The sequence below is a fragment of the Sapajus apella genome, unplaced genomic scaffold (assembly GCF_009761245.1).
Source record: "Sapajus apella isolate SASKATOON/1434 unplaced genomic scaffold, GSC_monkey_1.0 scaffold11, whole genome shotgun sequence".
Taxonomy (NCBI): Eukaryota; Metazoa; Chordata; class Mammalia; order Primates; family Cebidae; genus Sapajus; species Sapajus apella.
Genome location: NW_022436951.1, coordinates 6,617,703 through 6,644,569, shown reverse-complemented (window position 1 = coordinate 6,644,569; position 26,867 = coordinate 6,617,703). Strand labels below are relative to the sequence as shown.

The following is a 26,867-nucleotide window of genomic DNA, read 5'->3' as shown; positions in this document are numbered from 1 at the left end:
CAAAAGATGAATGTGAATTGCAATCACAGCAAAAGAATCATCAGTAATGGGAGAAGGGAGAACATGTTAGATGCAAGCAAGCTGTATGGGGCCTGGTAGAGAAGAGACTGAGTAACCAAGGTGGCAGGGATAAGATACAGCTTGTGAGAAAGATTTTTATGCTAGAGAACAGGAAATAATAGAAGAATTTAATGAGCAACATAGAGAAGGCTGAGATTTTAATCTAAGCCATACTTACTGAAATGCAACATCAACACAGGAATCAACTGCTGGGTGCATGTGGGAGGCAAGGAATGCTTTAAAAGCATGGTAGTGGCTGTCATTGCTTATGCTCTGAAAGGTTGAAAACTTGAACTATCAAAATTACACTCCTCCCCAGACAGAAGCCCCACTGCCTCTAGCATAAGTACTACTTCACTGAGATTAATTAGCAAATTTATCTTGATAAATCTTCAATACAACCTAGTGATTCTTCCTTCAACTATGTGGCCTCTATTAACAGCTCAGAACCCCTCTCCTTCTCCATTTAAAAGCTGACCTTCCCTTGTGAAGCAGCACAAGTAGTAATGACAGTGAAAAGGTCACTGATTTTGCAGTCCAGCACACTTGTGCTTATATCCAGGTTCTGACTCTCACTTACTGTATAATTATGGCCTAAATATTTATCCTTGCTAATCCTTAACTTACTCCTTTATAAAATGGGGATGCTACTACTTTCTTCCAGGATTTCTAAAAGGATTAGTTAATGTATAGAAGTACCTAGCACAGTACAAAGTTGCAGGGGCAATATAACTGATAGCTTGTATTACAATGCACAAAACATAAACACACAGAATCACAGAAGTTCAGAAGGCAAAGTAATCTTACTATTTTATCAGTTCCAATTCCTGCATTTTGCAGACAAGGAAATTTGTACATAGTTGTAAAGCTAGTCCATGGTTTAATCAGGTCTCTTAACTCCCGGGCCAGTACTCTTCTCAGTGATACCACTTTGCCCATTTTTTATGGTAAGAATACTGGATAAAGAAAATCTCTATTTCTAATAGAAATTTCCATTTCTATTTCTAATTTTACTCCAGTTTTCAACAAGTAGCATAGCACGTTCAATAGGAAAGACGCTATCATGATAAATGAAAGCTGTTAACTGTAATGTTTTCAGTTTAATCTATGAGATGGTTACAAAATAATTTTACAACATATTAAAAGGATTAAATTTTTTCAAACAATTATTGGAAAATTCATTTTAGAAATGTTCCCCTCATCAGCTTTCAGGAAAATAAGTTATTAACCTATCTTTTTAAATGATACTTCTTATTTTTTCCAAAAGACTATTTATTTGGCTAAGACTAAGATTTTTTTATTGAATACTTATGAATTAAATGATATCTGAAAATTACTTCAAAATAAATAGAACAAAAGTAGATAGGTAGGGGTACAGAGGTACCAAGATTGGCCATGTGTTGATAATTACTGAAACTAGCTACTGGTATGGTGTATGTGCAGATTCATTACACTATTTTCTCATTCTCATACATATTAAAAAATTTTTATAGCAAAATAGTTTAAGAAGTCATGCCAAACAAGTAAGAAACAAAATTCTAAATTAAACTATCCAAATTTAAACATTTGATAAGCATTGTTTTAGCTACATACAATTGTGAGCACATAGTCATTTACTCAAAAATATTTGAGTGAATATATATAAGGTACTGTGCACATAAAAGATTAGGCAGGAAAAAAAATCTTCTATCACCATCCCAAATCTATAAAGTTGCTTTAACTAGCTTGGTAGTAGCACATTAGATAACTAATAATATAATAAGGGCTATAATAGTGCTATGAGAAAAAGTATTAGAGAAGGATAAAAAAGGATTAATTCATTGTCTTTAAGAAAGCAGTGAGTGTTAAAAATTTGCGAAAGAGAATGACATTTGAAGACCGGTTTTTTTAGCCAGTGGATAGAAAGTAGAGTGTTTAGGCATTCAAAGCAGGAGGAAGTTGCATTGAGCAAAAATAAAAAGCCAAGCGAGAAGAAGTGTGCTGAGAATTGCAAGTAGATGCGATGTTTCTAGTGTGCCATAGGTGGGGGTAAGGGTAGGGCAGGAATAAGGCCAGTAAGGTAACTAAGGTCATATGTTAAAGGGCCTCAAATGATAGACTAAGCAATCTGAACAGAGGTCAATGAAAGCTGTAAAGCAGAGAAGAGAGATAGTCAGATTCATCTACATTTTAGAACTATTACTCTGTTGTAGTGTAGATGACAGCCTGAAGAATAAAAGGTCAGGCACAAAGAATATTCACTAAAAAGGTGCAGCCTTGGACCAAAGCAGCAGCAGCATAAACTCAAAAAAGTAGACTAAGACTTCAGAAGTACAATTAACAGGACTTAGAGACTGGGATGTATAGAGGGGAGTATGAAGAATGGAAAACTCCAAAGGTAAGAACAAGGTTTTGAGAAATCATCTTTTGCTTTTTTCTCTAGAGTATGGAGTCAGGGTAAATGCTGCTGGTATTAAGCAATATAAAGAAAAACTGAAGACAATAGATTCAGTTTTGGATGTGTTGAATCTGAAGTGCTACTAACATCCTACCTGCCATGTAATTTTAGAATATGAGTTTGTACTCAGGAGAGAGTATGTTTGGGAGGCATCTGTGTGGAATGTACCAAGAAGTAGAAGAGATTACCCAGAGGGAGGTTATAGAGTAAACAGGACATAGGATGCTAAACCTCCAGCCTATTTTTTTAATTGCACTTTGTATTCATTTCCTATTATTTAAAATATTTTTCATTTTTAAGTAAAGATAGTCCCCAAACCACTTCTCATTTCCTTAGCTTTACAAACCTAGTGCTCAATAATGACCAAATCCAGGTTGTAACTATAATCCATGAAGTCAAGGCAAGACTACTAGACCCAAATGATGAATTGAAACTTGGTCTGCCTACATAACACCACCAGGCCACCTCTTCTACATTAGAGGGCTTAGATGTGCTGATACATTACATTACTAAAAATATTTTACAAAACTTGATAAACAACATCCCAAGTTACTCACCAGGCCTTTGATCCTGTTCCAGTACACAAATTGAGCCCTGAACTCTTCTGTTTTTCCCATGGACCATCATCAACTGAAATCTCATAGTAGGAAGCCCTGTGAATTGAGAATATAAAACTGTTCGCTGAGCTTATGGTTCACAGTAAATAAGATAGTCTTCTTCAGAACTTAGGAAATCTAAGTAAGTCAGCTTACCCAAGAAATACTTGACTTAGTAGGCACACATATCATGATGCTAATTCCAATTTGATTAAGTGAAAATGTTAGAAGAAATTAAAAAAACTACATATATGCCTGCCTGTCTGATCTATATATTCCTTTCTATCAATACTTTAATATTTCAAATAGGAGCTTCTTGCAAATTTTTAGCTAGCTTTGCTGCTATTGCTCTTATGGAATCTAACATACACAGAGCCTCATTGCAGAATTCAAAAAAGAAAATACTATTTTTAAGTGAGTTTCATTCTTTGTGCCTAGTCCTTGATATATTTTAAAGTTGATCCTAATTCTTCAAATTATTAACAGTTTCTACTAAACTCTTATTTCTCAAATTACACACCAATGTATCTTTTCAATTGGTAGTAAGCTAACAGAGATTGGAGTATAAAGCTATTTAAAAAAATTCTCAACTAATATTGGATTAGTGGACAAAACTAGAAATAAAACCAGAACTATAAATTTCTTGAGATTTACATTTCCTAAAATATTTCATAAATATTAAATCAAATGGGTTTTCTGGCAAAAGCAAAAATGGCACTATTCTTTAACTCCATGAATGCATAAATGATTTGTAACTATGCAAAGAACTTTAGAAATGTCTAAAAGCCTATTTTGTAAACTCTTTCTTAAAATAACAGTGTCACTGATCAACACCAAATTTTTCTCTCCAGCAAATAAAAAGTTAAAACAAAGCCATAATAAAATACAACTTTTCAAAATAATAATTACTGGACATGCTAGTAAACACTAACACTATGGATAATTTATCTCTTATCCTAAACTTTTCAATTTCTCCTGTAAGCTCTTAATTTGTGAGGGTTTTGCATAATACAACTCCTTTACATTTTTTCTCTAAAGTCAGAATTTCTTATTAAAAATAAAAGATAGCAGGCCTAATAATCACATTTCATCTACGTCATAGCTTTGTTGTATCTTCCTAGAAAACACACATGAGGAGCCTATTATGTACAGACAAGCCAGCCAAATCCATAGAAATGGCTACTACTAGGCCAGAATCAAGTAGAAACGAGATTAGAGGATAGCGGGTGTGGGTAGAAAAGAAGCAGAGCCAGGGGGAAAGACAAGTATAGTCAGGTGAGAGATGCTGAGCCCAAAATAATGAGCAAATTTAGTGCCATTCTCACATGCAAGTTTATCTAGATTAGTCAATTCACAGAATTTTTGTTTCAGGGAAATTATTTTTTTAAGGCAGCAATAAAACTCACAGTCCCTTTAGAGTGGGTATACTTCTTCTTAAACTGTCCACTGCTACAGCCCAAGAATAAGACATTCTAGGTTAGAACAAATAGGAGAAAAGAAAACAAAATTGGGCCTTTAAAATGTTCTTAAATCTAAGAACATTATAAATGAGGCAGGAATAATATTGCTGCACTTCATATTTTTCAAGCAAGGCACTTAAGTTTTCAGAGCATAGTAAAGCCTTAATACAGGATCTAGAATCAGAAATACCAGGTTTATATTACAGTTCTGATGCTAGCTAATTATATGACCTTGGGCTAGTTATCTGAACTCTCCAAGTCTGAATTTTTTCACTAATAAATACAACTACCCTTCTCACAGGGTTGCTGTGAGCATTAAACGAGATAGCATACACAATAAACGCAGTGCCTGACACTTAGCAGACATCCGATACATATTCATTTCCTTTCTGTGTAAGGGTCTATGTCATAAAATCTTTAAAAGTAAGTTCTAATACCTGTAGTAAACTGTTTTCAATAGCGTCAGAAGTCAATCTATTGCTGTCTTTACTTAGTAAAAACATAAGGTGAGATGTCAAAGAACACAAAAAGCAGCAGCATCAGACGTTATTTATGAGATAAATGAACCAGATCACTACTGCCACAGAAAATAAAAGCATTCGATTGAAAATGCCCTCATGAAACTTCACTGACTCCCTCGTAATCTATCAACTGATCCCAGTTTTCCTCCTTTTATAAGTTATTTAATTTTTTAGTAAGTACAAAATTACAAAGCAAAGCTAGAAGCTCTCAGCAGTTACCTTTAAAATATACAAACAGAATAAAATAATTCATTCAATGGCTTCTCTGGAGTAAGGATAAACTCACAAAACATTCTTATCATTGCATCTATTTAAGGTAGACTTTCTCCAATCTCTTTTAAAGTTCTTCCTCTCTTCTCTATCTTACGTCTTTAGCAATAAGACTAGATTGTATCAGTAGAGTTACATTTTCTTTCTTCTCTCATCTACCATATAGTATCTATAAATCATGTCTGTATTGCTTCTTTTTATGTAGTGGAAAAAAAAAACTTTATATTATAGCATAAGTCTTGCTGTGTTAAAATTTATTTTTACACTTTACTGTTTTTTGTTTCCTAAATATTTTCTTTGAGTAATAAATTTTAATTCTTTTCAAAATTATGTATTACTCTCCAAAAAAATTAAGATACCACTACCTTTTTCATCTTTACATGCCTAGTGACTCACATATTACATACAACACGTGCATGATGTAGTTTTGTTAAACAAATATTATGTAAAAAAAAAAACCTGCAAATCAAAAAAACTATTCAAACCATTCTGCTGAATCAAACTTCAATTCTTTTTCAACACAACCTGAGTTGAATCATTGGTACAATGAGGATATCTTTTTTAGTTAAGACAAGTTTTTCTCACTATAATTAAAGCTCTTATGAAAAGGTGTGACTGCCAGCAAACAAAATTTCAGAATTTATGGAACTCGTAGTAAACAAGGGATCCAATAACATAACCTTTAAAGGGTCACTCACATGGTTCTGGCAGCAGTAAAGTAGGAAATAAAACTCATCTCTAATTTTCTACCCTTAATTTACTTACATCTACAAGGATGAGAAACCAAGTTCTAAAGTACTACCAAGAGTTAACTTTACATCACTGTAGTCATTTTATAGCATGTCATTATGTTCCACAACTATGTTTTGCAAAAAAATTCTGTTGATAATGTAAGCCTAAGTTATATTCAAGTCCCACAAAACAGATTCCACCAGTAATGTAACACACACATTTTTATGCTCCTAATAAGGAACTACATTAACCTTAATTGTTGCAATAATGGTTACAATCTTGAACGGTCCAGGCATTTGCCTTATGATGTATTACACTAAAAGGGATACAATATCACCTATGGAACATTTCTGTCAAAAATGCCTAGTCTGAATCTTAACATGAAAAAAAAATCATACAAATTTAAAATAAGGAATATTCTGCAATCCAACTGGCTTAGACCATTCAAAAATACTGATATCATGAATAACAAAAAAGGATGGAGTTAAGAAAGTGTTCTGAATTTTAAAAGGCCACGATGGCCAAATGCAATGTGTGATCCTTAATTGGATCCTGCATAAAAATAAGCAAACAAATTATAAAGACAAGCAAGCAAACAAATCAATTAATAGGAAATTTTAATACCAACTGACAGGAAATTTTAATATGAACTGCCTATAAAAGTTCTCTATCAATTGCAAATTTATACTTAGTATACTATTCTCTTAAATATAAGCTGGGAACAGTGGCATGCATGTCTATTCCCTGCTGTTCAAGAAGCTGAGGAAGGAGGATAGCTGCAGCCCAGATTTAAAGGCCAACCTGGGCAACATTTAGAGATGGTGAGATGCCTTCTCTAAAAAACAAAAAATAAAAATAAAACATTAAAGCATCTACAGAAACAGATCAAAGGCTCTGGGAAGCAGTGCAATAACTTTATTTAATCCAGGGATTCACAAACTTTTTCGTCATAGAACATTCTTTCCCCTTAATACATATTAACATCTATAAAGGTTTTGGAAATATCTCATTAAATAATGAACTGCCATTACTTACAGAATATTAGTTATTCACCAATATTAGCCAGGTTGTAGAAATTGAATAAATATCCAAAAGCACTGTAATATTAAATTCCATATTCAAGATCACAGGTTTAAAAGTACCTGGATGACAGACTCTCCCCAATGAAGACTTCATTTAGTGCTCTCACTGGCAAAAGTTGGGGTCCGGAAGCCTCAGACCCTGCATGTAATTTAAGAAAAAGAAAAACCAAGATTACTCTTTGATTTCTAGAAATATTATTATAAAAAATTTATAAAACATTATAACTGTTATATTTTTGTTTTTGAAAGAATCACATGCTTTAATATAATTAACATTTAAATTATCTTTTACTTAAAGCATCCATAATATAAACCTCAAAGTCACCTAACCTTATACCTGTAATGAAGGCCCTCTCTCTCCAATAAATTTTAATTCTTCTTGAACAATTTCTTAAGAGTGATGAAATATATTTATCCAACTCATAAGATTCTTGTTATGCTTAGTTTTATCTTGGAGGCTTCAGAGGTATAACTTATCAATTAAAAGGAGAACTATTTTAGATTTAAGCAGCAAATTACATGCACGGCTTGGATGCTGGAAACCAAACCAGGTATGTTAAGAAATCACTTTTTTTTTCCAAATAGAAAACCTCAAGAGTGGTTTTCGCAACAGTAGCATTGGAGGAATACTTCCACATCCCCCTTCATCACTTCTGAAAAAGTTTTCTTTTTTAAATCTATACAGTTGTGTGCACAGTTTAAGTAATCTTCCTTCAAAATTACTTAAACATCACACCATCAAACAAAATCCTCCAAAGGATTCCTAGTGCTTTCTGGTTCAAATTTGTGATTATCCCCTTCAAACGGTTCTTTTTACTTATTTTATTAGTTTCCAACTGGAAATGCCAACTCTATCTCCTCAGTGTCACCACTATCAGATTTATTGGACTTAAGTCTCTCCCATTAGGCAAGCAACATGAGACAATTTCGCTTTTCTGTCAGACAAGTTCACTTTTCTGTCTCCTCCATAATTCCTACTAAGACAATGTTTAAAAATCTATCCCAATTGTGGTAGGCAGGCTCCAACTGTTCCCCAGTGCTTCCTGCCTCCCTGGTATTCACACTTTTGTGAATGCAAATACTCACACTCTTTCCCACATCATACTAGGGCTACTCTATGTGACCAACAGGATATGGCAGCAGTGACGGCAAATCACTTCTGAGATCAGGTTAGAAAAGACACTGTTGCTTCCACCTTGGCTGCTCTCTTTCTCTCAGACCACCTGCTCTAAAGGAAGGGATAATGTGAACAACCCTTTGGAGAGACCACCATGGTGAAGAACTGAAGCCTTTTGCTAAAAGCCATGTAATGAGCTGGAAAGTGTGTCCTCCAGCTCCAGTTATGACTTCATATACTGCTGTTCTGGCCGACAGCTTGATTATCACCTCCTGCCTAAACCAGAACTAACTAGCTAAGCTACTCTTGGATTCTTGACCTTCATAATCTGTGTGAGGTCATATATATTTACATTTAAGATGCTAAACTGAGTGATTTGTTATTCAGCAATTGTTACCTAATACACTATAGTTACCAAATATACTAATAAAACCACCACTGTCACCAAGACAACACTGATCTATTCTTTTTCTCTGACTTGGTAGCCTAATTATTATATTCTTCTGTTTATTATGTTTATGAAACTTAACATTACATTTTTCTCATTTCTTTTAGATTATAACTGCCTAAGGGGAACCAAATTATTATTACAAATATAACAAGTTGTTATTATAATACCAAGTTCCCTTGGAGCACTTGTTGTTTACCTAAATTATCAGCTCAGCTTCATAATACAGTAGAAAAACATTGATGCAAAAAGATATAGATATATACAAATATAGATACATATACACATACATATATATATAAATTTGATATGTTTAATCAAATTTGATTGCACATAAGACCAAAACTGGCTTTAAACTGTTTTACTTAGGTACTACATATATTCACATTCTCATTCTTGACAGTTTTACAAACATAAATGGCTAAAATGTATTATTTAAATTACTTTTCCTCAATTAATTACTAATAAAATTTGTTTAGATCAGTATTCACACAGATTCCCTACAAATGCTCAACAATAGGTATTCATGAAATATTATCAGTAAATCTGAACTCTCACCATCAAACTGTAACCATGTTTTCCTTTTATGTGGTCTTGACTTTCCACCTCTATTCCCATTTTCCTGTGTCCCCATTTCTCTCTCCATATTACATTTTTATTACATGTGCTTGTTGAATTTCAACTCAAAAGTTTTGTCAAATAAGTCAGACAATAAAATTGCTTCAAATCTCTTTCATCATCTAATTCTGCTTATTTTATCATACTAATTGACAACTAAACCTTATTTAACCACACAACTATGTTCATTTAAAACTTGCCTCAATGGCAAAAGTTTTAAAAAGATGCACTCCATATCAATTACTTTTCTTTTTTTTTTTTTTGAGACGGAGTTTCACTCTTGTTGTCCAGGCTGGAGTACAATGGTGTGATCTCAGTTCAAGTGATTCTCCTGCCTCAGCCTCCCTGGCATTACAGGCATGCACCACCACCAAGCCCGACTAATTTTGTATTTGTAGTAGAGACGGGGTTTCGCCATGTTGGTCAGGCTGGTCTCAAACTCCTGACCTCAGGTGATCCACCTGCCTCGGCCTCTCTAGGTGCTGGGATTACAGGTGTGAGCCACCGTGCCTGGCCAATTACTTTTTTATCCAAGAGAATAGATTACGAAATTACAATTTGTATTTTTAAGCACAGCATTGCAATACTAGTGACATAAAATGCTACACTGTGTCATACTGCTAAACTTTATATCCAGCTCTATATACCCACAGTGTGGATAACTCTCACACTGTCATATCGCTAAACTTTATATCCAGGTCTACTTGCACTAGATGGAGCCATGTGACTATTTATGGCCAATGGAATGTGGACAAAAGTAATGAATAGGCCTAGTTCCTAAAACTTCCCATAAGGTCTTCTATGTTCTCTATTTTTCTCCCCACAAGATGCAGAGGATCCAATGGAAGACTCAGAGGCCTTAAAATATGGTAGCAGCCACTATTTTGGTTCCTACCCTGGTTGCCTGAAAACCCCTTGGACAGTGAGATGAGTTAGAAATAAGCTTTTTCATTCAGTCACTGAGTTCTGGGGTTGTTTATTAAACCAATTAGTCTCTGTATTAACACAACCAGTCTTTATTTATATAGCATTTACATTATGTTAGGTATTATAAGTAATCTAGAGATTATTAAAGTATAGGGAAGGTTATATGCCAATGCTATGCCATTTTATATCAAGAATGTGAGCATCCTTGAATTTTGGTATCTGCAGCAGGGCCTGGAACCAATCCCCTTCAGATACGTGTATATGAAATAATCTGTTCCAGTCACCACTCCCTGGATCTCCACCTCCTCTCTGGAAGCTTGCAGTAGCTGCTTCATACCCAGTATTCTGACAAACCGTGGTGTAGAACATTTTACCATTAATTATGTGAAACACTGTGGGTCCTTTCAATTCAAAGACTCGGCTAAGTTTCTCAATTTAAATTTTTAAAAGTATTAACTGATTCATACTAACTATATATTTATGGGGAACATATAATATTTTGATACATACATACAACATGTAATGATCAAATCAGGGTATTTAGGATAGCCATCACCCCAAATATTTGTCATTTGTGTTGGGAATATTTCAAATCTTCTGTTCCAGCTATTTTGAAATGAGGTATTTTGAAATATACAATAAATTGTTCATTATAGCCACCCAACTATGCTACTGAACACTAGAACTTATTCCTTCCATCTAAAAGCATATTTGTACCCATTAACAAACCTCTCTTCATCCCACCCTTCACCCTTCCCAAGCTTTGGTAACTATCATTGTACTGTCTATCTTCAGGAGATCAACTTTTTCAGCTCTCACACATGAGTGAAAGCATGTGGTATTTGTCTTTCTATGCTTGACTTAGTTCATATAGTGACCTTCAGTTCCATTCATGTTGCTGCAAATGACAGGATTTCATTCCTTTTATGGCTGAATAGCATTCCATTGTGTATATATATACCACATTTTCCATATCCATTTATTCTATATGGACACTTCAGTTGACTCCACACCTTGGCTATTGTGAATAGGACTGCAATAAACATGGGGTACCAGTATCCCTTTGCTATACTGATTTCCTTTCCTTTGGATAAATACCCAGTAGTGGGATTGCTAGATTGTATGGGAGTTCTATTTTAGATTTTTGAGAAAACCCCATGCTGTTTTCCATAACGGCTTTAATAATTTACATTCCCACAAACAGCATGTAAGAGTTCCCTTCCCTCCACATCCTTGCCAGCATTGGTTATTTTTATCTTTTTGATAATGGCCACTTTAACTGGGGACAGATGATATCTCATTGTGGTTTTGATTTGCATTTCCCTGATGATTAGTGACGTTGAACATTTTTTCAAATAGCTGTTGGTCATCTGTATGACTTTTGAGAAACTTCTATTTAGAGAATTTGCCACTTTTTAATGTATTATTTGTTTGTTTGTTGTTTGAATTCCTTGTACATTCTGAATATTAGTCCTTGGTTAGATGAATGGTTTGCAAATATTTTCTCCGATTCTATAGGCTGTCTCTTCACTCTCATTCCCTTTGTTATGCAGAAGACTTTGTTTAATATAATTCCATTTGTCCATTTTGTTTTTGTTGCCTGTGCTTTTGAAGTCTTAGCCATAAAATCTTTGCCTAGAACAATGTGCTGAATAATTTCCCCTGCCTGTTTTGAGAAATCATCATGTATAATTTTTGCATTTTGAATATTTTTCTGTTCTTTTTCTGGAAATACCATTAATCAGATGTGAACATCCTAGATGCTGAGCTATGATTCACTAGGTTTGTATGTAATATTGTTTCTATATATGAAATATCAACTTCATTTATAAACTAAACACAGTCAATCTGAGCAGTGACTCTTTGTATGCCAATCTCTCTATTTTTATAAGACTGCTGGTGAGGACAGTCAAATCTACCATCTATTGGTGGTAACAATAACTTCTTTCAGGGAGGGATTAAGTAAAATTTCTAACAATTATTTTTAAATTGTACTTAATATTTATTGCAGACTTTCAAAAACAGTAACAGAAGTTCATATGCTTATACTTCTTAAGATTTTTTATGATAGTGACGTTGAACATTTTTTCATATAGCTGTTGGTCATCTGTATGACTTTTGAGAAACTTAAATTCTATTTAAATTGTTTTTTGGGACGAGAATCTTTAAAACACAATATAAATACACATTTTAGAAACATGCTAACCTATAAAGCTGTACGTCACCATGAAAAACTCTGAAACAAGTGGATATATATATATCAGGTACCATGAGAGAGCAGAGGCAGAAAGCAGAAATGCAAACGTAGCTTTTCCTAATAAATATATCCAGAAAATAAAACACAGGAGAAAACTGTATCTTTTTATACAGTCTACAAATATTTAAGGTTTCTCTTGGGATATTCTTGTATCATTAAAGTCCCACATTTGCTAGAAAAAGTTAGAAAATATGGCTCAAAGTGGAGAATTCGCTTTAACCCTTATAACAAAAAAAGCTGAAAATCACCTTATGCTAATATTCTCTAAGCAGACTATACATATACTTCAAGCACAAATCTTAAAGCTAGAATGCAAAATTTCCCAATAAATGTATTTAATATATTTAAGTATAACTATATAAAATGTATAATCATCATAATCTTCCACAGACTAGCTCATTTCATCTCTCCTCCTTTTTTTTTTTTTTTTTTTGACATTTCAAAGATTAAGGCCAAGAATCTTTTCTTAAACATCAACTATCCTATCAGATACTTTATAATCCTTCCCTAAATCAGCTAGTTTTCAAATGTGTCCTAGAAAACATTTCTTCTAGGAATATGCTATATTTCTTACTTCAAATTCTAATTATAATAAACTTTACAATTGAAATAATTCACTGTACTTTGTTAAGTGTCCTGACACTAGAAATAAGTTAATCACAAATTATTACATCAAAAAATTTGAGATCAAAGGAACTATGAGTTAAATATTGCCCCAAACACATCTGATGCCCAATCCACCTACTTTCATCATGAGTTCTTTCAATGTTAAGGGCTCTACTGTGTTGTTTCAAGCTTAGCTGCTGCTCATGAAGGTCCACAGGAACAGGGTTTATGCCAGTCCCTTCAAGGTATAACCTGATTCGCTGCCTCCACAACCACCTTAGAAAAGTGAAGAAAAGGCAAATTATATTAAAATAGAATAAAGAGTAGACATTATAATAATTTAACCAAATTAAATAGTTACAATAAAAAACTAGTTATTCCATGAACAAATTATATCAGAAACACCTAAACCCTATAGCTTCCTGATCAAAGACAGATTTGAATATTTCTCTTTTCAATTACAATGGAAATACTAATGTGCTTGTACAAAATCTCCAAAGTAATTTAAGTCAAACTCTATCAAGAACCCACAAAGTCCAAGATACTGAGCTAGACAGAGCTTGTGCTTTGCTCAGCAAAAGATTATTATACCAAAAAAAAGCATTCTTAAATTAAAATTATATTGTGTTCAGATGGCTGGATTGGATAAAAATCCCTTCCCACAAATTTTGTAATAATGGAAGTTTTTTTAAACAATAAAAGGAAAAAGGGATTAAGAAACAATAAACCAGTTTTGATTACACCTAAAATTTAAATAACATTTCTGGTAAAAGGAAAAAAATCAATCAGGTTTAATTGATTTCAAAACTTATAATCAACATATTGAGAGTCAATGGGATAGATTCTGCTAGGTAAGTATACAAAAATATACTTCTACTTGGTAGCTATAAATTAGCCATTTCTAAAGTTGTCAAACTTCTGAAATGACTAGAAACTACAATTATTGGTAATAAAATGATTCTAGAAAAGTCAAGTAGATCTAATACAACTTTGCAAACATCTCTGGGAAAAGCTTTCCCAACTATAAAACCTAGTCCAATTCAAAAAATAAAAAGTAGCCTAACTTGGCTCTCTCAAATATAATCGGCTAACCCTGTATCAGCTCCTCTCTCTACCTTCTTCTTTTTCTGGTGGTCTGACCACCGAACACATTAAGTAAAAGAAATTTTTAAAAATCTCATCCCCACTGCTTAAGAAATACTTTTATGTGAGATAGATACCAGGAATCTCAGCATGGCTGGATTAAATCCGACTTTCAATTATTACTAGATGGGAGATAAAGATAAAAAATATAAAATCTCAAAATTTAAACACTCAATTTTAGCCAAAGGTTTAATTACCTTTCCACTACTGATAAGGACATGTAATAAGGTTAAGAAAGTAGAGACATGGCTGCTATCTCACTGAAGGAGAAAAAACATATCTTTATGCAGTTAGGCCAACCAATATTTGTCAGGGGTTTTCTCCACAATTCCAACTGGACAAAGAGAAGGTAAATTTGACCTATTTGTGGCTCAGCTAATGCATTACTTTTTATGGCTACTGTTATATCTATGGAGTAATCCAAACATTATTTGATTTGTTCTGGTTTGTTTGTGTTTGTTTGTTTTGAGACACAGTCTCACTCTGTTGCCCAGGCTGGAGTGCAGGGGCAGGATCTCGGCTCACAGCAACCTCTGCCTCCTGGGCTCAAGTGATCCTCCTGTCTCAGCCCCACAAGTAGCTTTGACTACAGGTGCTAGCCACCATGCCCGGCTAATTTTTGTTTTTGTAGAGACTAGGTTTCACCATGTTGCCTAGGCTGGTCTCAAACACCTGAGCTCAAGTGATCCACCTGCATCGGCCTCCCAAAGTGCTGGGATTACAGAAGTGAGGCACCATGCCCTGCCTGATTTGTTCTGTTTTTAACAGCATTATTAATGGCACATACATATTAAAGTACTTATATAAGAACAACAGTAAGAAATTCCTACCTGAACTCACCACGATAGAACTTCTGTAAGGCTTCTGGGAAGGAATGTGTATATCGAACAGGCAGGCATAAATGACCCTCAGACCTATATTTTAACAGGAATTTTTTGTCGATATAAAGAGGAAAAGAAAAATGGTGAAGCAAAAAAAATGTAATCAAAAGGTATCACACTAAGCTAAAAAATAAGATACAAAATTCTAAAAATTTCTACTCTGTATTTCATTTTTTTTGCCACAAAATGTGTTCTTTCAACAAAAACAAAAAGATTAAACAGAAATAGTAGTCTACATCCAGCTTTAATGCCATAATATACAATAATATTTGAGTTTCTACATCACAATCAAACTAAAAACAGCAGAAAATCTGCCACGAACTGATGACCCTGTAAATCACTACGAATGGTACAGTGGTGTTCAAATTATTACATTATTTAACTATTAACCTTCAAATTTTTATTTCAACCTTTAAATCACTTAACTATTAACTTTGGGCAAGTCACTTTAGCATTAGCTTCCTCATCTCCAAAGTCAGGATAAACCAGCAATCTCAAAAGGTTATTCTGAGGAATCAAAGTATTTATTTTAAATGTTTTGAATGATAATCCCTTTTTAAATGTCATTTAAGATATCCTAAAAGAGAACTGAGAAAGCTTAATCCACTGTAATCATTCATTTATTCAAAAATATATAAATAACTCCTTTAAGGAGTTCATAGCTTCATGTGGAAGACAAATTAAAACAAATCACTACAAATTATAAGGTGGTAAAATTGCCTATTGGCTGGTATAGATGAGAGTATGTGGCATCTAAAGATGTCCAGAAGGCTCAATTATCATCATTTATATGATACTACCATCGTGAAGAAAAGGCTGAGGGTACGCTTAGCAAACAAACTCCTGATAATAAATGTAAATCGACTTCTGAGTGTGAAAAGCAGAGAACAATGTTTATACAAAGTTGTAAATAGTTTATATCTTTATCTGAATAGGTCAACACTGAGGCTAAGAAAGGGTAGGCCTAGGCTTTTAAATTTTTATATTCATTGTAATACTGCACACAATGTTAAGTATATAAAAGGTATCAACAGTCATTTGATAGAATAATACCTGCTGAGGTCAACTGCAAGTCTAAAACCCCTGTAGAGAGAAGATTCTCTCATGAGGTTACAGTCAGATATCAGCTAGGGTTGCAGGCATCCGAAGGCTTGGCTTGGGCTAGCACAACCACTTCCAGGCTTGCTCACTCACATGGCTGGCAAATTGGTGCTGGCTGTTGGCAGGAGGCCTCAATCCCTCTCCATGTAAGCCTCTCCACAGGGTTGTTTGTGAGTATCCTCACATCGTGGTAGCTGTCCTACCCCACAATGAACAATCTTAAAGACCAATATAGATGTTGCAATACCATTTATGACCTGGCCTTGGAATCTATACATTCTCACGCCATATTCTCCTAGTCATATAGGCCATCTCTAATTAAATATTGGGGGGCAAGGAGGTACATTAAAGGCTACATAAATACTAGGAAGCTGACTACCACATGCCCTCTCTCTCATTTTGAATATTAAGTTTTCAAATGTAATTATTTACCAGGCTCAGTAGAATGGCTGTAGAATACAGAAGAGATGGACAGAAATTATACATTTGATTTAGATGGGTCCATGTGAGTGAGCCATCTTGAAAGTGGATCCTCCAGCCCAAGTCAAGCCTTCAGATGCCTGCAGACCAATCTGACATCTGCTTATACTCAGGAGAGATCTCAAATCAAAACCACCCAGCCAAACTGCTCCTGATCTCCTGACATGCAAAAACCATAAGAAATAATACACTGTTATTGTCATAAGCCTCTATGTTTTGGAATGAATTTTTATGCAGCATTTGACAGCTAATAGGAGAAAAAAACAAGTCGAACATTAAGTTCTGGGCTATTTTTTAGGACTCTGAGGCACAATCATATTTAAGATAAAGAAGTCAGACAACATGAAGTATACAAAAAACTAGAAAGCCACTTAATATATCTGCCTGGAGGCAAGAAGAGAAACCAAAAGACTTCTAAAACCTGTTCTAGGTAGAAAATAAAGAAGAGATGCCAATAATAACAATCTCTGCTTGCCTGCTTCAAAATTCCCACAAATTTATAAACATAAAACCAGTTTTCAAAAGAAAATATAGTTCAATAAGCTGTATAACATATGATCACTAAGGTTAAGAATCTTTTACCTTAATGATATAAAAATAAGCCATTAAGACATTCTGAAACCCACATGCATCAACATTGATGGCAATCAAAAATTATTTACTGAACCAATATTCTCGGTATTTACATGTGAGAATATTTACTCAGCTAGATTGGGGTTCTATCCCTATTCCCTGAAATCGTTTAATTAATCATGCATTTTTCAAGTGTTTACTACCTACCAGCTATGTATAAAACTATGCTAGTGCCAAAGAAATTAAAATACAAGGTCCTATACTCAAAGAATTTATAGTCTAATGGAAGAGACAAATAATTAAATAGAAAATAAATATATAGGGATATGTGCTTTCTGTATAGGGAATTACAATGTAGGAGAAACACCAGTCTTGAACAAACAAGAACCACAGAAGTGAGTAAGGGGTGTAAGGGTACTTTTGACAAAAAAAACAAACAAACAAAAAAACAAAACATACAAAGGCATGGGTGGGTGGGGTAGGGTGGGGACATGGGCCTTCTGGAGAACTCTTTCACCTACTCTCAAATCATGCCCTGGGTCTTACATATCAACAAAGCTCCCTCACAGAGTAAAAGCCTCTAATCAGCATGTTGGTGGATACTCACATAGTTACATTTTGTAGTTTGAGCACCCTTTTAGAAAGGATCCTAGGCTGATCCTAAGAATGGTTAACAAAAATACATTTTTTAAGCTAAAGAATGTATCATGCCTGTGGATATATGAGGACAGATGAAACTAGAAAAGCAAATAGGCGAGAGATAGTGAAAGATAATGTATCTTACGCCAAGGAGTTTGAAATGTATCCTGAAGGATATGGGAAACTCTAAAAGACTTTAATAAGGAGTGGATATAATCAATTAGATTTGCACTTTAGAAAGAAGACTAAGGCAATGTGTAAAGTAGAAATTAGAAGGAGACAGGCTATAAGCTACTTCAGTAATTTAAACAACAAACTATAAAGGCCTGAGCTATTTTTAGTGGCAGTGAGGATGGCAAGAGATGGACTCAAAAGTAAGTTCCCTAGAACATAGGACCAATCTGATGATAGAGTGAGGGAAAGGTAGTTACAGCTTCAGCACAGGTGATGATTCCATTCATCAAGGATGTTGGGAGAGAGGAAAGGAGTTTATTTGTAGATGTTACATTTTTAATACCATTGGATACATCCAAAGTAGAGACCAGTGTGGCTAGAAGAGAATGAAGGCAAAAATAATAGGCAATAAGGACAGAGAATGGTAAAGGCTAGCTAGACAATGTACAGTGTGTATGTCACATTTAAGGTGACTAACTGTTCCCTGCTTTGCCTGGACTGACAGTTTCCTGGGACACAGGACTTTCAGTGCTAAATCTAGGAAAGTTCCAAGAAAATTAGGAGGAGTTTGTCACCCTATTCATAGTTAAATAAATAAATAAATAAATAGAATTAGATTTTATCCTAAGTTAAATAGGGAGCCATGACAAAAAAATCTAGGCAGAGAAGTCACATATTATCAAACTTTCACAAAATAATCACACTGGCTACAGTTGGGAGGAGAAATTAAGAAACTGTAAGGGTAAGAACGGAAGCAAGAAGATCAGTGTTGGAATAAAGATTCTGGAATCCCAGGGGACTCCAATACCACAGTATTAATCAGCCTCTCTGGAGGCAATACAGGAATTGAAGAACACCACCAGTATTTAGGCAGCATCCAAATAGTAAGATCCTTTAACGGAGATACAAAGGGATAGGAAGAAAGGGGTATTACAAATGCCAACAAAGTACAGCTGAAATAAGGGAGCAGTTAGCACCAAAAACTTCCCAGAAATCAGGTAAGACAAGGACTAAAGTATCCAGTAGATTCAATAACTAGGATATCACTGGTCTCTAAGGCAAAAGCAATGTCAATGAACTGGTTGGAGGCAAATTTGTAAAAATTTGCAAAGTTTTAGAAAGTAACTAAGAACTGAAGAAGTAGAGATTTGATCAAGCTTAGGGATTAGTGGGAGGAAAAGAGCTAATAACCAAGAGAGGGACACAGGGTAAAGAATTCTTAAAATTTCTTTAAAAACAGGAATCTTGAACAAGCCTTTTTAGGCTAAGAGGAATCGTGTGCAAAGAGAGAGAGAAAAAAACAACATGATAGGACAATATTTTTTTAAGCAGGAGAAAATAAGTAGTTCTAATCGAGTGACTTTCAATTCCTGTTAAAAAAAAAAAAATAGGTGAGCTAATCGAAGGAAGAATAAGGGAGGCCAAGGTGAATGCAAAAGTTGAACTACTGAAGCAGCCACCACAGAGAATGGAGAAGAGAGATGAGTAGGGATACATAGGAAGTTTGTGTGCAACTCTGAGTCAATTAAGTGCAGCAATTAAGTGCTGAAGACTACAAATTGGAAGTGCCATCAAACTCAATTAGTATGACTTTTTTTCCCCAGATGATCATAGCAGCAGTAATGATGCAGACATAGAAAAGATTGATCTAGAATTGTACAGAAAGATAATGATAAAGAAATATTTGCAGTTTGGGAGGCCAAGGTGGGAGGATCACTTGAGGTTACAAGTTTGAGACCAGCCTGGCCAACATGGTAAAACCCCATCTCTACTAAAAATACAAAAATTATCCAGGTGTGGTGGTGCATGCCTGTAGTTCCAGCTACTCGGGAGGCTGAGGCAGAAGAATTGCTTGAACCCAGAAGGCAGAGGTTGCAGTGAGCTGAGAACACACCACTGCACTCCAGCCTGGGCAAAAGAGTGAAACTCAATCTCAAAAAAAAAAAAAAAAAGAAAAGAAAAGAAATATTTCAGAAAGTGAATGAAGTGAGGAAGAATTAAGTGGAGAAAAACAGAGGGGATCAAAATACTGAAAGTCAAAGGGCAGATTTAGTGGAATAAAGTAATAAGTCTGCTGTTAAGGTAGGAGGCTGCAGTCAGAGTGGAATTAATAAGGATTGCAGAGATATGGAAATCCCAGATCATCATAAAGTCTCAGTAAAGTCACGGCAGTGGATGGCTGGAACAGAATGAGGGTAAATATCAATAAAGCTGAGGAAGGAAAGAAAAAAGTGCCAACAGTGTCTGGACAGGTCTTTTTATAAAGTCAGTAAAGTCACCCCCACAAAAAGTCAGTGGTGGCATAAAGAGGAATATAAATACAAGCCATAAGGAAGGGTAGAAAATGGATCATTATTACCTTTTCCGTCCTCAGCAATACCAAAGGTCCACAACACTCACCTGGGTCAAGAGCTCAGGTCTATTGTGACATAGATCCTACTCCCAACCTACCTGGGAAGCTAAAACGTGAGGACTGGTCCATCCCATAGCATAATTTCCTACCAAGAATGCCAGCTAGATGTATCTATATCTTTCATGCCTGAGCTTAAAGCTAGAGCTATATCCTTGAAAACAGCTATATAAGAGACAATCCTACTCAATTCTACATACCTAAATTTCATTATTAGAATGCTTCTGGAACATGGTTCTAATATTCACAGTGGCCAGGAACAATGATGCTTCCACTTAGATATCACACACCACAGTAAAATGTCTGTAGCAACAGAGCCCAGGAATGTGAACGTGGTAGAGAAAATGAAGAATAGCTTCCAAATTTTAGGATAGAGCATAAAAAGATACTATGCAAAGCAAAGCAGAAATGCATCTATATTTTCCTGAAAAAAAATTTAAAAACACACCACACAAATCAAACAAAAAGTCTATGTTCTTTCTCACCGTTCTGGATCAGTGTTTACCCCTATAACTGGTTTCAGTCTGTCCAAGACTTTACTTGCTGCCAGCAGCATTGTGCCATCACCTAAGGAACACAAGACAAAACACAATATGCAGTTTTTGGCCATTTTGAAAATTAGTGGTTTTAACAATCATACCCTGCCCTGCTAACTGCCATGGCCTATCCCACTCCCTTTCTACCTACTATATCTTTTGAGTCTCCCTCTCACTCCAATCCAGGATTTCATAAGTGGCAAGATTAGATTTAGGCAGAATAATTCTTTGTTGTGGGGACACTGTAGAATGTTTCAGAGGTATCCCCTTTAGATACCAGTAGCACCCCACAGTTGGTAACCACTACTCTAATCCAGAAATTTCGATTAGCCAGTCTTCTTTCCTTTTCCCATAACACCAGTCCAAATTCACAAATTATTTTAACGAAAACATATCCAATGTATCCATCTTAAAATCTTTCTCTCCAATAGCTGCTGTCAACTTGAAGCTTTAGAAACAGTAGTCATTAACTTAATGATAAAGTACAGAAAAAAGTAAGTATAAGTATTTGGGACCAAAGAGGAATAGAATTTACCTCATCTCATTAAACACTTTATCAACTTCAATTTTTTTCCTTAAAACTGCCATAATACCAAAATACAATAATATGATTCTTTGAATCATATTTGAAGTTAAATGCATACCTTAAATACATACAAGGAACCTCACAGTAACATCATCCATTTAAAAAGTAGACTTGTATAAAACAGATGTTTTAAACTTAATCATAGCAATCCAAAAATTTGTTTAATGTCAAGTCTTAGCTAGACCTAGGGTATCTGGAAATAAGTTGTATTAAACAACATCTGTAAATTCCAACATCTTTACTTCTATAAAATTATTACCTCCTGCAGCTATGACAGCATCTGCCCATCGAACAGTCTCTTCATTATATTCTCTCCTCTTTACTAGACGAACCTCAATTCCCTCATTCCTAGGATAAAAAAGGAAAGGTTATATGAAATTTCTACTAATAATATATATAATGGGTATGTTTTCTGAGAGACAGATTATTACAATAAAGATGTAAAATAAAAAATTTGTATCATAAATTTACATGGAGCTTTATAACATTATCTTTGTTTTTCATTTAATTACAACAGCCAATTAACTATGATAATTAAGGCAGCATATGAATAAACTGAAAGTTATATATCCCAAATCTCCATGTGCTTTAAAAACTTTTATAACCACTAATGGATAGCAATATTGGTTAGAATTTCCTTTTCTCTACTCCTTCTGATGCTTAAATTCATAATACAAAAATGGTCCAGAAGACTAATATCTAGAGTGACAAATTTTAAACTACAAAACGGAAGGCCATTATTTTAAATCCAACAAATATTCATTGAGTACCAGACGCTGAAACAGTAACTAAATACTTTGTAATTTGCACGTTTCTCACACTGACTCTCTTGTACACACCTAAGTGCATTTCGTCCTGACTTAACTGAAGTTTCTGTAATTTTTAAGACAGAAGTTTCTATAATTTTTAAACACTCAAAGTATCATAATGCACACACTCATATAATCTATTAGTGTGTTTTAATAAATAAAACATTACACAGTTTAACAAGCATACCCCACCCTGTACACAGCTGAGGCCAGCTGATTACTGAATTAACTCTGCAGGAAATGCATTTCACTGGAAGACAAAATAATTGAAAATATCTGTCACATTTTCAGAGTACAATAAATATTTCCTTAAAGATGCTATAAAACCAAATCCATTAACCTCAATATAATTTTCTGAAAATAATTTTATAATAACAATCATCACTAAAAGTCTAAGAATGGGCTGCTAGTACAAAATAAAAACTCGAAGTCCTGAATATAAAATCCCACCCAAGACCCAATCCCATAGACTTACCGTAAACTATCTACAATATGTTCTACATTTTTGGTGTGAATATGATGTCGTTCAAGAAGTCCACTGTAGCTAGAGCCTTTCAATGCAAGCTATATTAAAACAAAAGAAATGTTGCTTTACTAATATATATTACATATGATGTTCTAATATTATGTTTTTAAAAGCCCCATAGAAAATATGCTTTCTTGAAAATATATTTTAATGATTACCTGTGAAACCTACAAGTTAAAATTGAACTAGAAAGCCCAATATCAGAAAATTATAATTTGCCCTTAATACTAAATACAGCATTATGTTTTCTGAATCATGTAGTCACCAGGATCTTAAAATCTTATGTTTTACAGCTCAAGTTTTTTATATTTTTGATGGCTTTTGAACACATTGCATACGGCTACTTGATGATCAAAGATAAACTAATACTTTTAGAGGCAGTTAGATGACTTTTGTTCCACTTGGATTTGCTTCTCTCTTGTTCTCAGATTCATAAACTCTATTTGCAATTTACTCCATGCAATCTAAGCAAAGGACTGATAAGCTCCATTAGAAAGGATAACTTTTAGATACATATATGTCCTTCAAGAATTATTTTTCCTAGTTGGAGTAACATTTTACAACTGTCTTGTCATTAAATTTTTTTAAGTTTTTGTTTTGTTTTGTTTTTTGAGACGGAGTCTTGCTCAGTCACCAGGCTGGAGTGCAGTGGTGGGATCTTGGCTCACTACAACCTCCGCCTCCCAGGTCCAAGCAATTCCCCTGCCTCCCACGTAGCTGGGACTATAGGCACCCGCCACCACACCTGGCTAGTTTTTTTGCATTTTTAGTAGAGACGGAGTTTTACCATGTTGGTCAGGATGGTCTCGATCTCCTGACCTGGTGATCCACCTGCCTCAGGCTCCCAAAGTGCTGGGATTACCCTGCAACCAGCATTAAAGTATATTTCTTATCAATAATCCATAAGGTAAAATATAGAGAAAAAAGTTCAGAAATATCCTTAGTGAACATCCATTTAATCACCAAGTAGAAAATTTGTCCGTTAGAGTGAATGCTAGAATTCAAATTAAAAATGTTATTTTTCTTTGCTCCTCCAAATTCCTTTATATCTTTCCTTTCCCTTTTTTCTCTTTTTTTGTTCCTGAGATGGGGTCTTACTATGTTGCTCAAGGTGATCTTGAACTCCTAGGTTCTAATGATTCTTCTGCCTCAGTTCCCCAAGTAGATGAGATTATAGGCACATGTCACTATGCCCAGCTTATGCCTTTCCTTTTTATGAAGCAAAATCAGTTTTTCAAATACCTGTCTAATACAAAATTTTTTTTTTTTTTTTTTTTTTTTTTTTTGAGACAGTGTCTGGCTCTGTTGCCCAGTCTGGGGTGTAGTGGCACAATCTCAGCTCATTGCAACCTCCACCTCCTGGATTCAAACCATCCTCCCACCTCAGGATCCCAAGCAGTTGGGGCTACAAGTGCGCACCACCACAGCCAGCTAATTTTTGTATCTTTTTTTTGTTGTTGGTAGAGATGGGGTTTCAGTATGTTGCCCAGGCTGGTCTCAAACTCCTGGGCTTAAGCAATCCACCCACCTCAGCTTCTAAAAGTTCTGGGATTACCGGTGTGAGCCACCACACCCAGCCTAATATATAATCTCAAATATTTTGTTTTAAAACATTACCTACTAACTATGAAGTAAAACTAATTTTTAGACAGTATTTTAATACATATTTTACTTTTTAAAGGTTATAACACTAACAACATGGAAGATGAATATTTAAAGAAAACTGAAATCAAGTATTATCGTATGGCTCAAAATAATTAGTGTTAATATTTTGATACCTACCTTCCTCACCTTTTGTCTACAAATAGTGGGTTAAGAGTTTTTTTAATAGTTTTGTCCTCACTTTGTAATCTTTGTATATTATCACAAAAGAGAAGTGGAGGAAGCATTTGGCTATTGTGAAAATTAGTAAGTAGACGTTAACTCACCAAGATACACTATAATAGATTAGACAGCCTGTGACAAAGTTTAATTCCTAGCCAAAAGCCTCATTATACTTAGACTATGCAACCAACGTAAAGAATTTTTTAAAGGAAAGCATTGACTAAGATTAACAGCTTAAAAAACAATCCTTCATTTAATTTAATCAACATATCAACAGAAGTCAATTGGGTCTGAAAAACTATTCTTTCTTAGAGCAGAATTTCTTAATCTGGACCAACATAGCATTAATATTCAGATGACCACTATCATTACCCAGCTACAGATTGACTAAAACTGCACTAACCAACTCTCAGTGAGTAAGGACCACTACACTCTCCCTCGGCAATCTATAGTTTCAAGGATTATTCCCAATTGCTCTCTCTCAACCTGGCGTAATTTTGGGGCTTCAAATAAATTTATTGAACTGCTTATTTGACATCTTTCTTTGAATATCTAACAGGCAGCTCAAATTAATAGAGGGCCAGATATTGAACATGCTAGATATTGAATAATAATAGTATTTAATTATTCAATTAATAGTATTTAATTATTCAGTTGATTTTCTAGCCCAAGAATTCCCCACCTATGGCTTAAGCCAAGAGTCTAGAGTCACACTCCATGCCTCCTTTTTGCTTATTTCCACATCCAATTACTAAATACTATGTTTGATCCAAGCACTTTTCTTTCTTCACCTCTACCACTCATGATCTCACAACTGAACCAATGCACAAGCCTCTGACTGGGCTCCCCACTTCCACTCTTGGTGCCCTATAGATTATTCCCCATGCAGAAACCAGAGGGACCACAGCATGTCTCTTCCTCAGCTTAATGTCCTTCTACAAATGGCACTTTCTTCCTACCAACTCTCCAGGATTATGCCACCTGACTTCTGCTCCTTTCTCCCAGCTCGTTTTTCCTCCCCATTCCCTGCACTCTAGTCTCTTTGGTCTATTTTCACCAAGCTCTTCCCTTTGTACTTGCCAGAATGCATTCCATCCCTCCACCTAACCCCAGCTCTTTTTAACCTCGGGGTACCAGAACTGCTGAAACAGTTGCTGCTGCTGGCGCTGCCCTTGAAGCTGCAACGACCACCACTGCCAATTACGCCATCTCAAAACCTGTTAATTCCTTTTTTGCATTTATCACACCTAAAATTATCCTGGCATTAAAAAAAGAAATCTATTTGAATCTCCTTACTAGAATATAAGTACTGGGAGAACAGTGATCTTACTTATCTTGTTTGCCATTATTCCTTAGGGCCTAGGTACTGGCTAAGTATTTGTTGAGTGAACTCATGTATGCATTTTCCAGAAAAGGAAGACTAGTACAGAAGCAGATGCTACAGAAGATAACCCAAAAAGTGACAACAGTGTGCAAAGCAGGTCTCAGAATTGAGGAGAGTTAGATTTGTTACTATAGGATATTATTTTGTTATAATAATTATTTCTCACAATCCCATTTTAGGAGTGAACATTTTAAACAGCTAGAAATTAAGCTCTAAAAAAGATTAATCCAAATATTTGAGTGCCTACTACTCTGTTCATTTAACTATTAGTGGAATTCAATCAAATGTATTGAAGAAGGCACTGCAAACTGCTAAGGACAATGAGAACCCATTCAAATGTACAATAAGCCTATCAGAACAGTTACATCTAACTTACCACTTCTACCGTAAATAACTTCAATTCCCTAACCAGACTTTTTACTTTATGTTCCAAGTTTTGGTTTGGACAATATGGAACATGTAACAAGGAAAAAAGCATATAAACCTTACTGTGTAAGCCCTGTAAATGCTTGTCTGGTCCAGAAACTTCTATGTTTACTTCCTGGTTCTCAGCAAGTCCCACGAAAATAAGATACTCCACAGTTGAGTGTTAGGGAACTTTGGCTTGAGATGGTGAAGGGAATTTGTGAGACAAAAAGTTTTGGCAAACTAACAAAAAACTTCAAGTTTT

At 34.8% G+C, this 26,867-nt stretch overlaps 1 protein-coding gene across 2 annotated transcripts in view; it reads right to left on the bottom strand.

Annotated features, from left to right (window-relative positions):
- The window catches only part of NADK2 (NAD kinase 2, mitochondrial), a 47,921-nt gene that overhangs the window by 10,262 nt on the left and 10,792 nt on the right, over window positions 1-26,867 (bottom strand). Inside the window, exons 2-9 of one of the 2 annotated variants that reach the window (XM_032278946.1) lie at window positions 22,939-23,027; window positions 21,914-22,002; window positions 21,018-21,099; window positions 15,105-15,188; window positions 13,271-13,407; window positions 7,219-7,297; window positions 4,500-4,565; window positions 3,055-3,150 (exon numbers count right to left, since the gene is read on the bottom strand). In XM_032278946.1, coding sequence (XP_032134837.1) covers window positions 3,055-3,150; window positions 4,500-4,565; window positions 7,219-7,297; window positions 13,271-13,407; window positions 15,105-15,188; window positions 21,018-21,099; window positions 21,914-22,002; window positions 22,939-23,027 — 722 coding nt within the window. The remainder of the gene's footprint in view (window positions 1-3,054; window positions 3,151-4,499; window positions 4,566-7,218; window positions 7,298-13,270; window positions 13,408-15,104; window positions 15,189-21,017; window positions 21,100-21,913; window positions 22,003-22,938; window positions 23,028-26,867) is intronic. The other variant, XM_032278947.1, reaches the window with a different exon arrangement.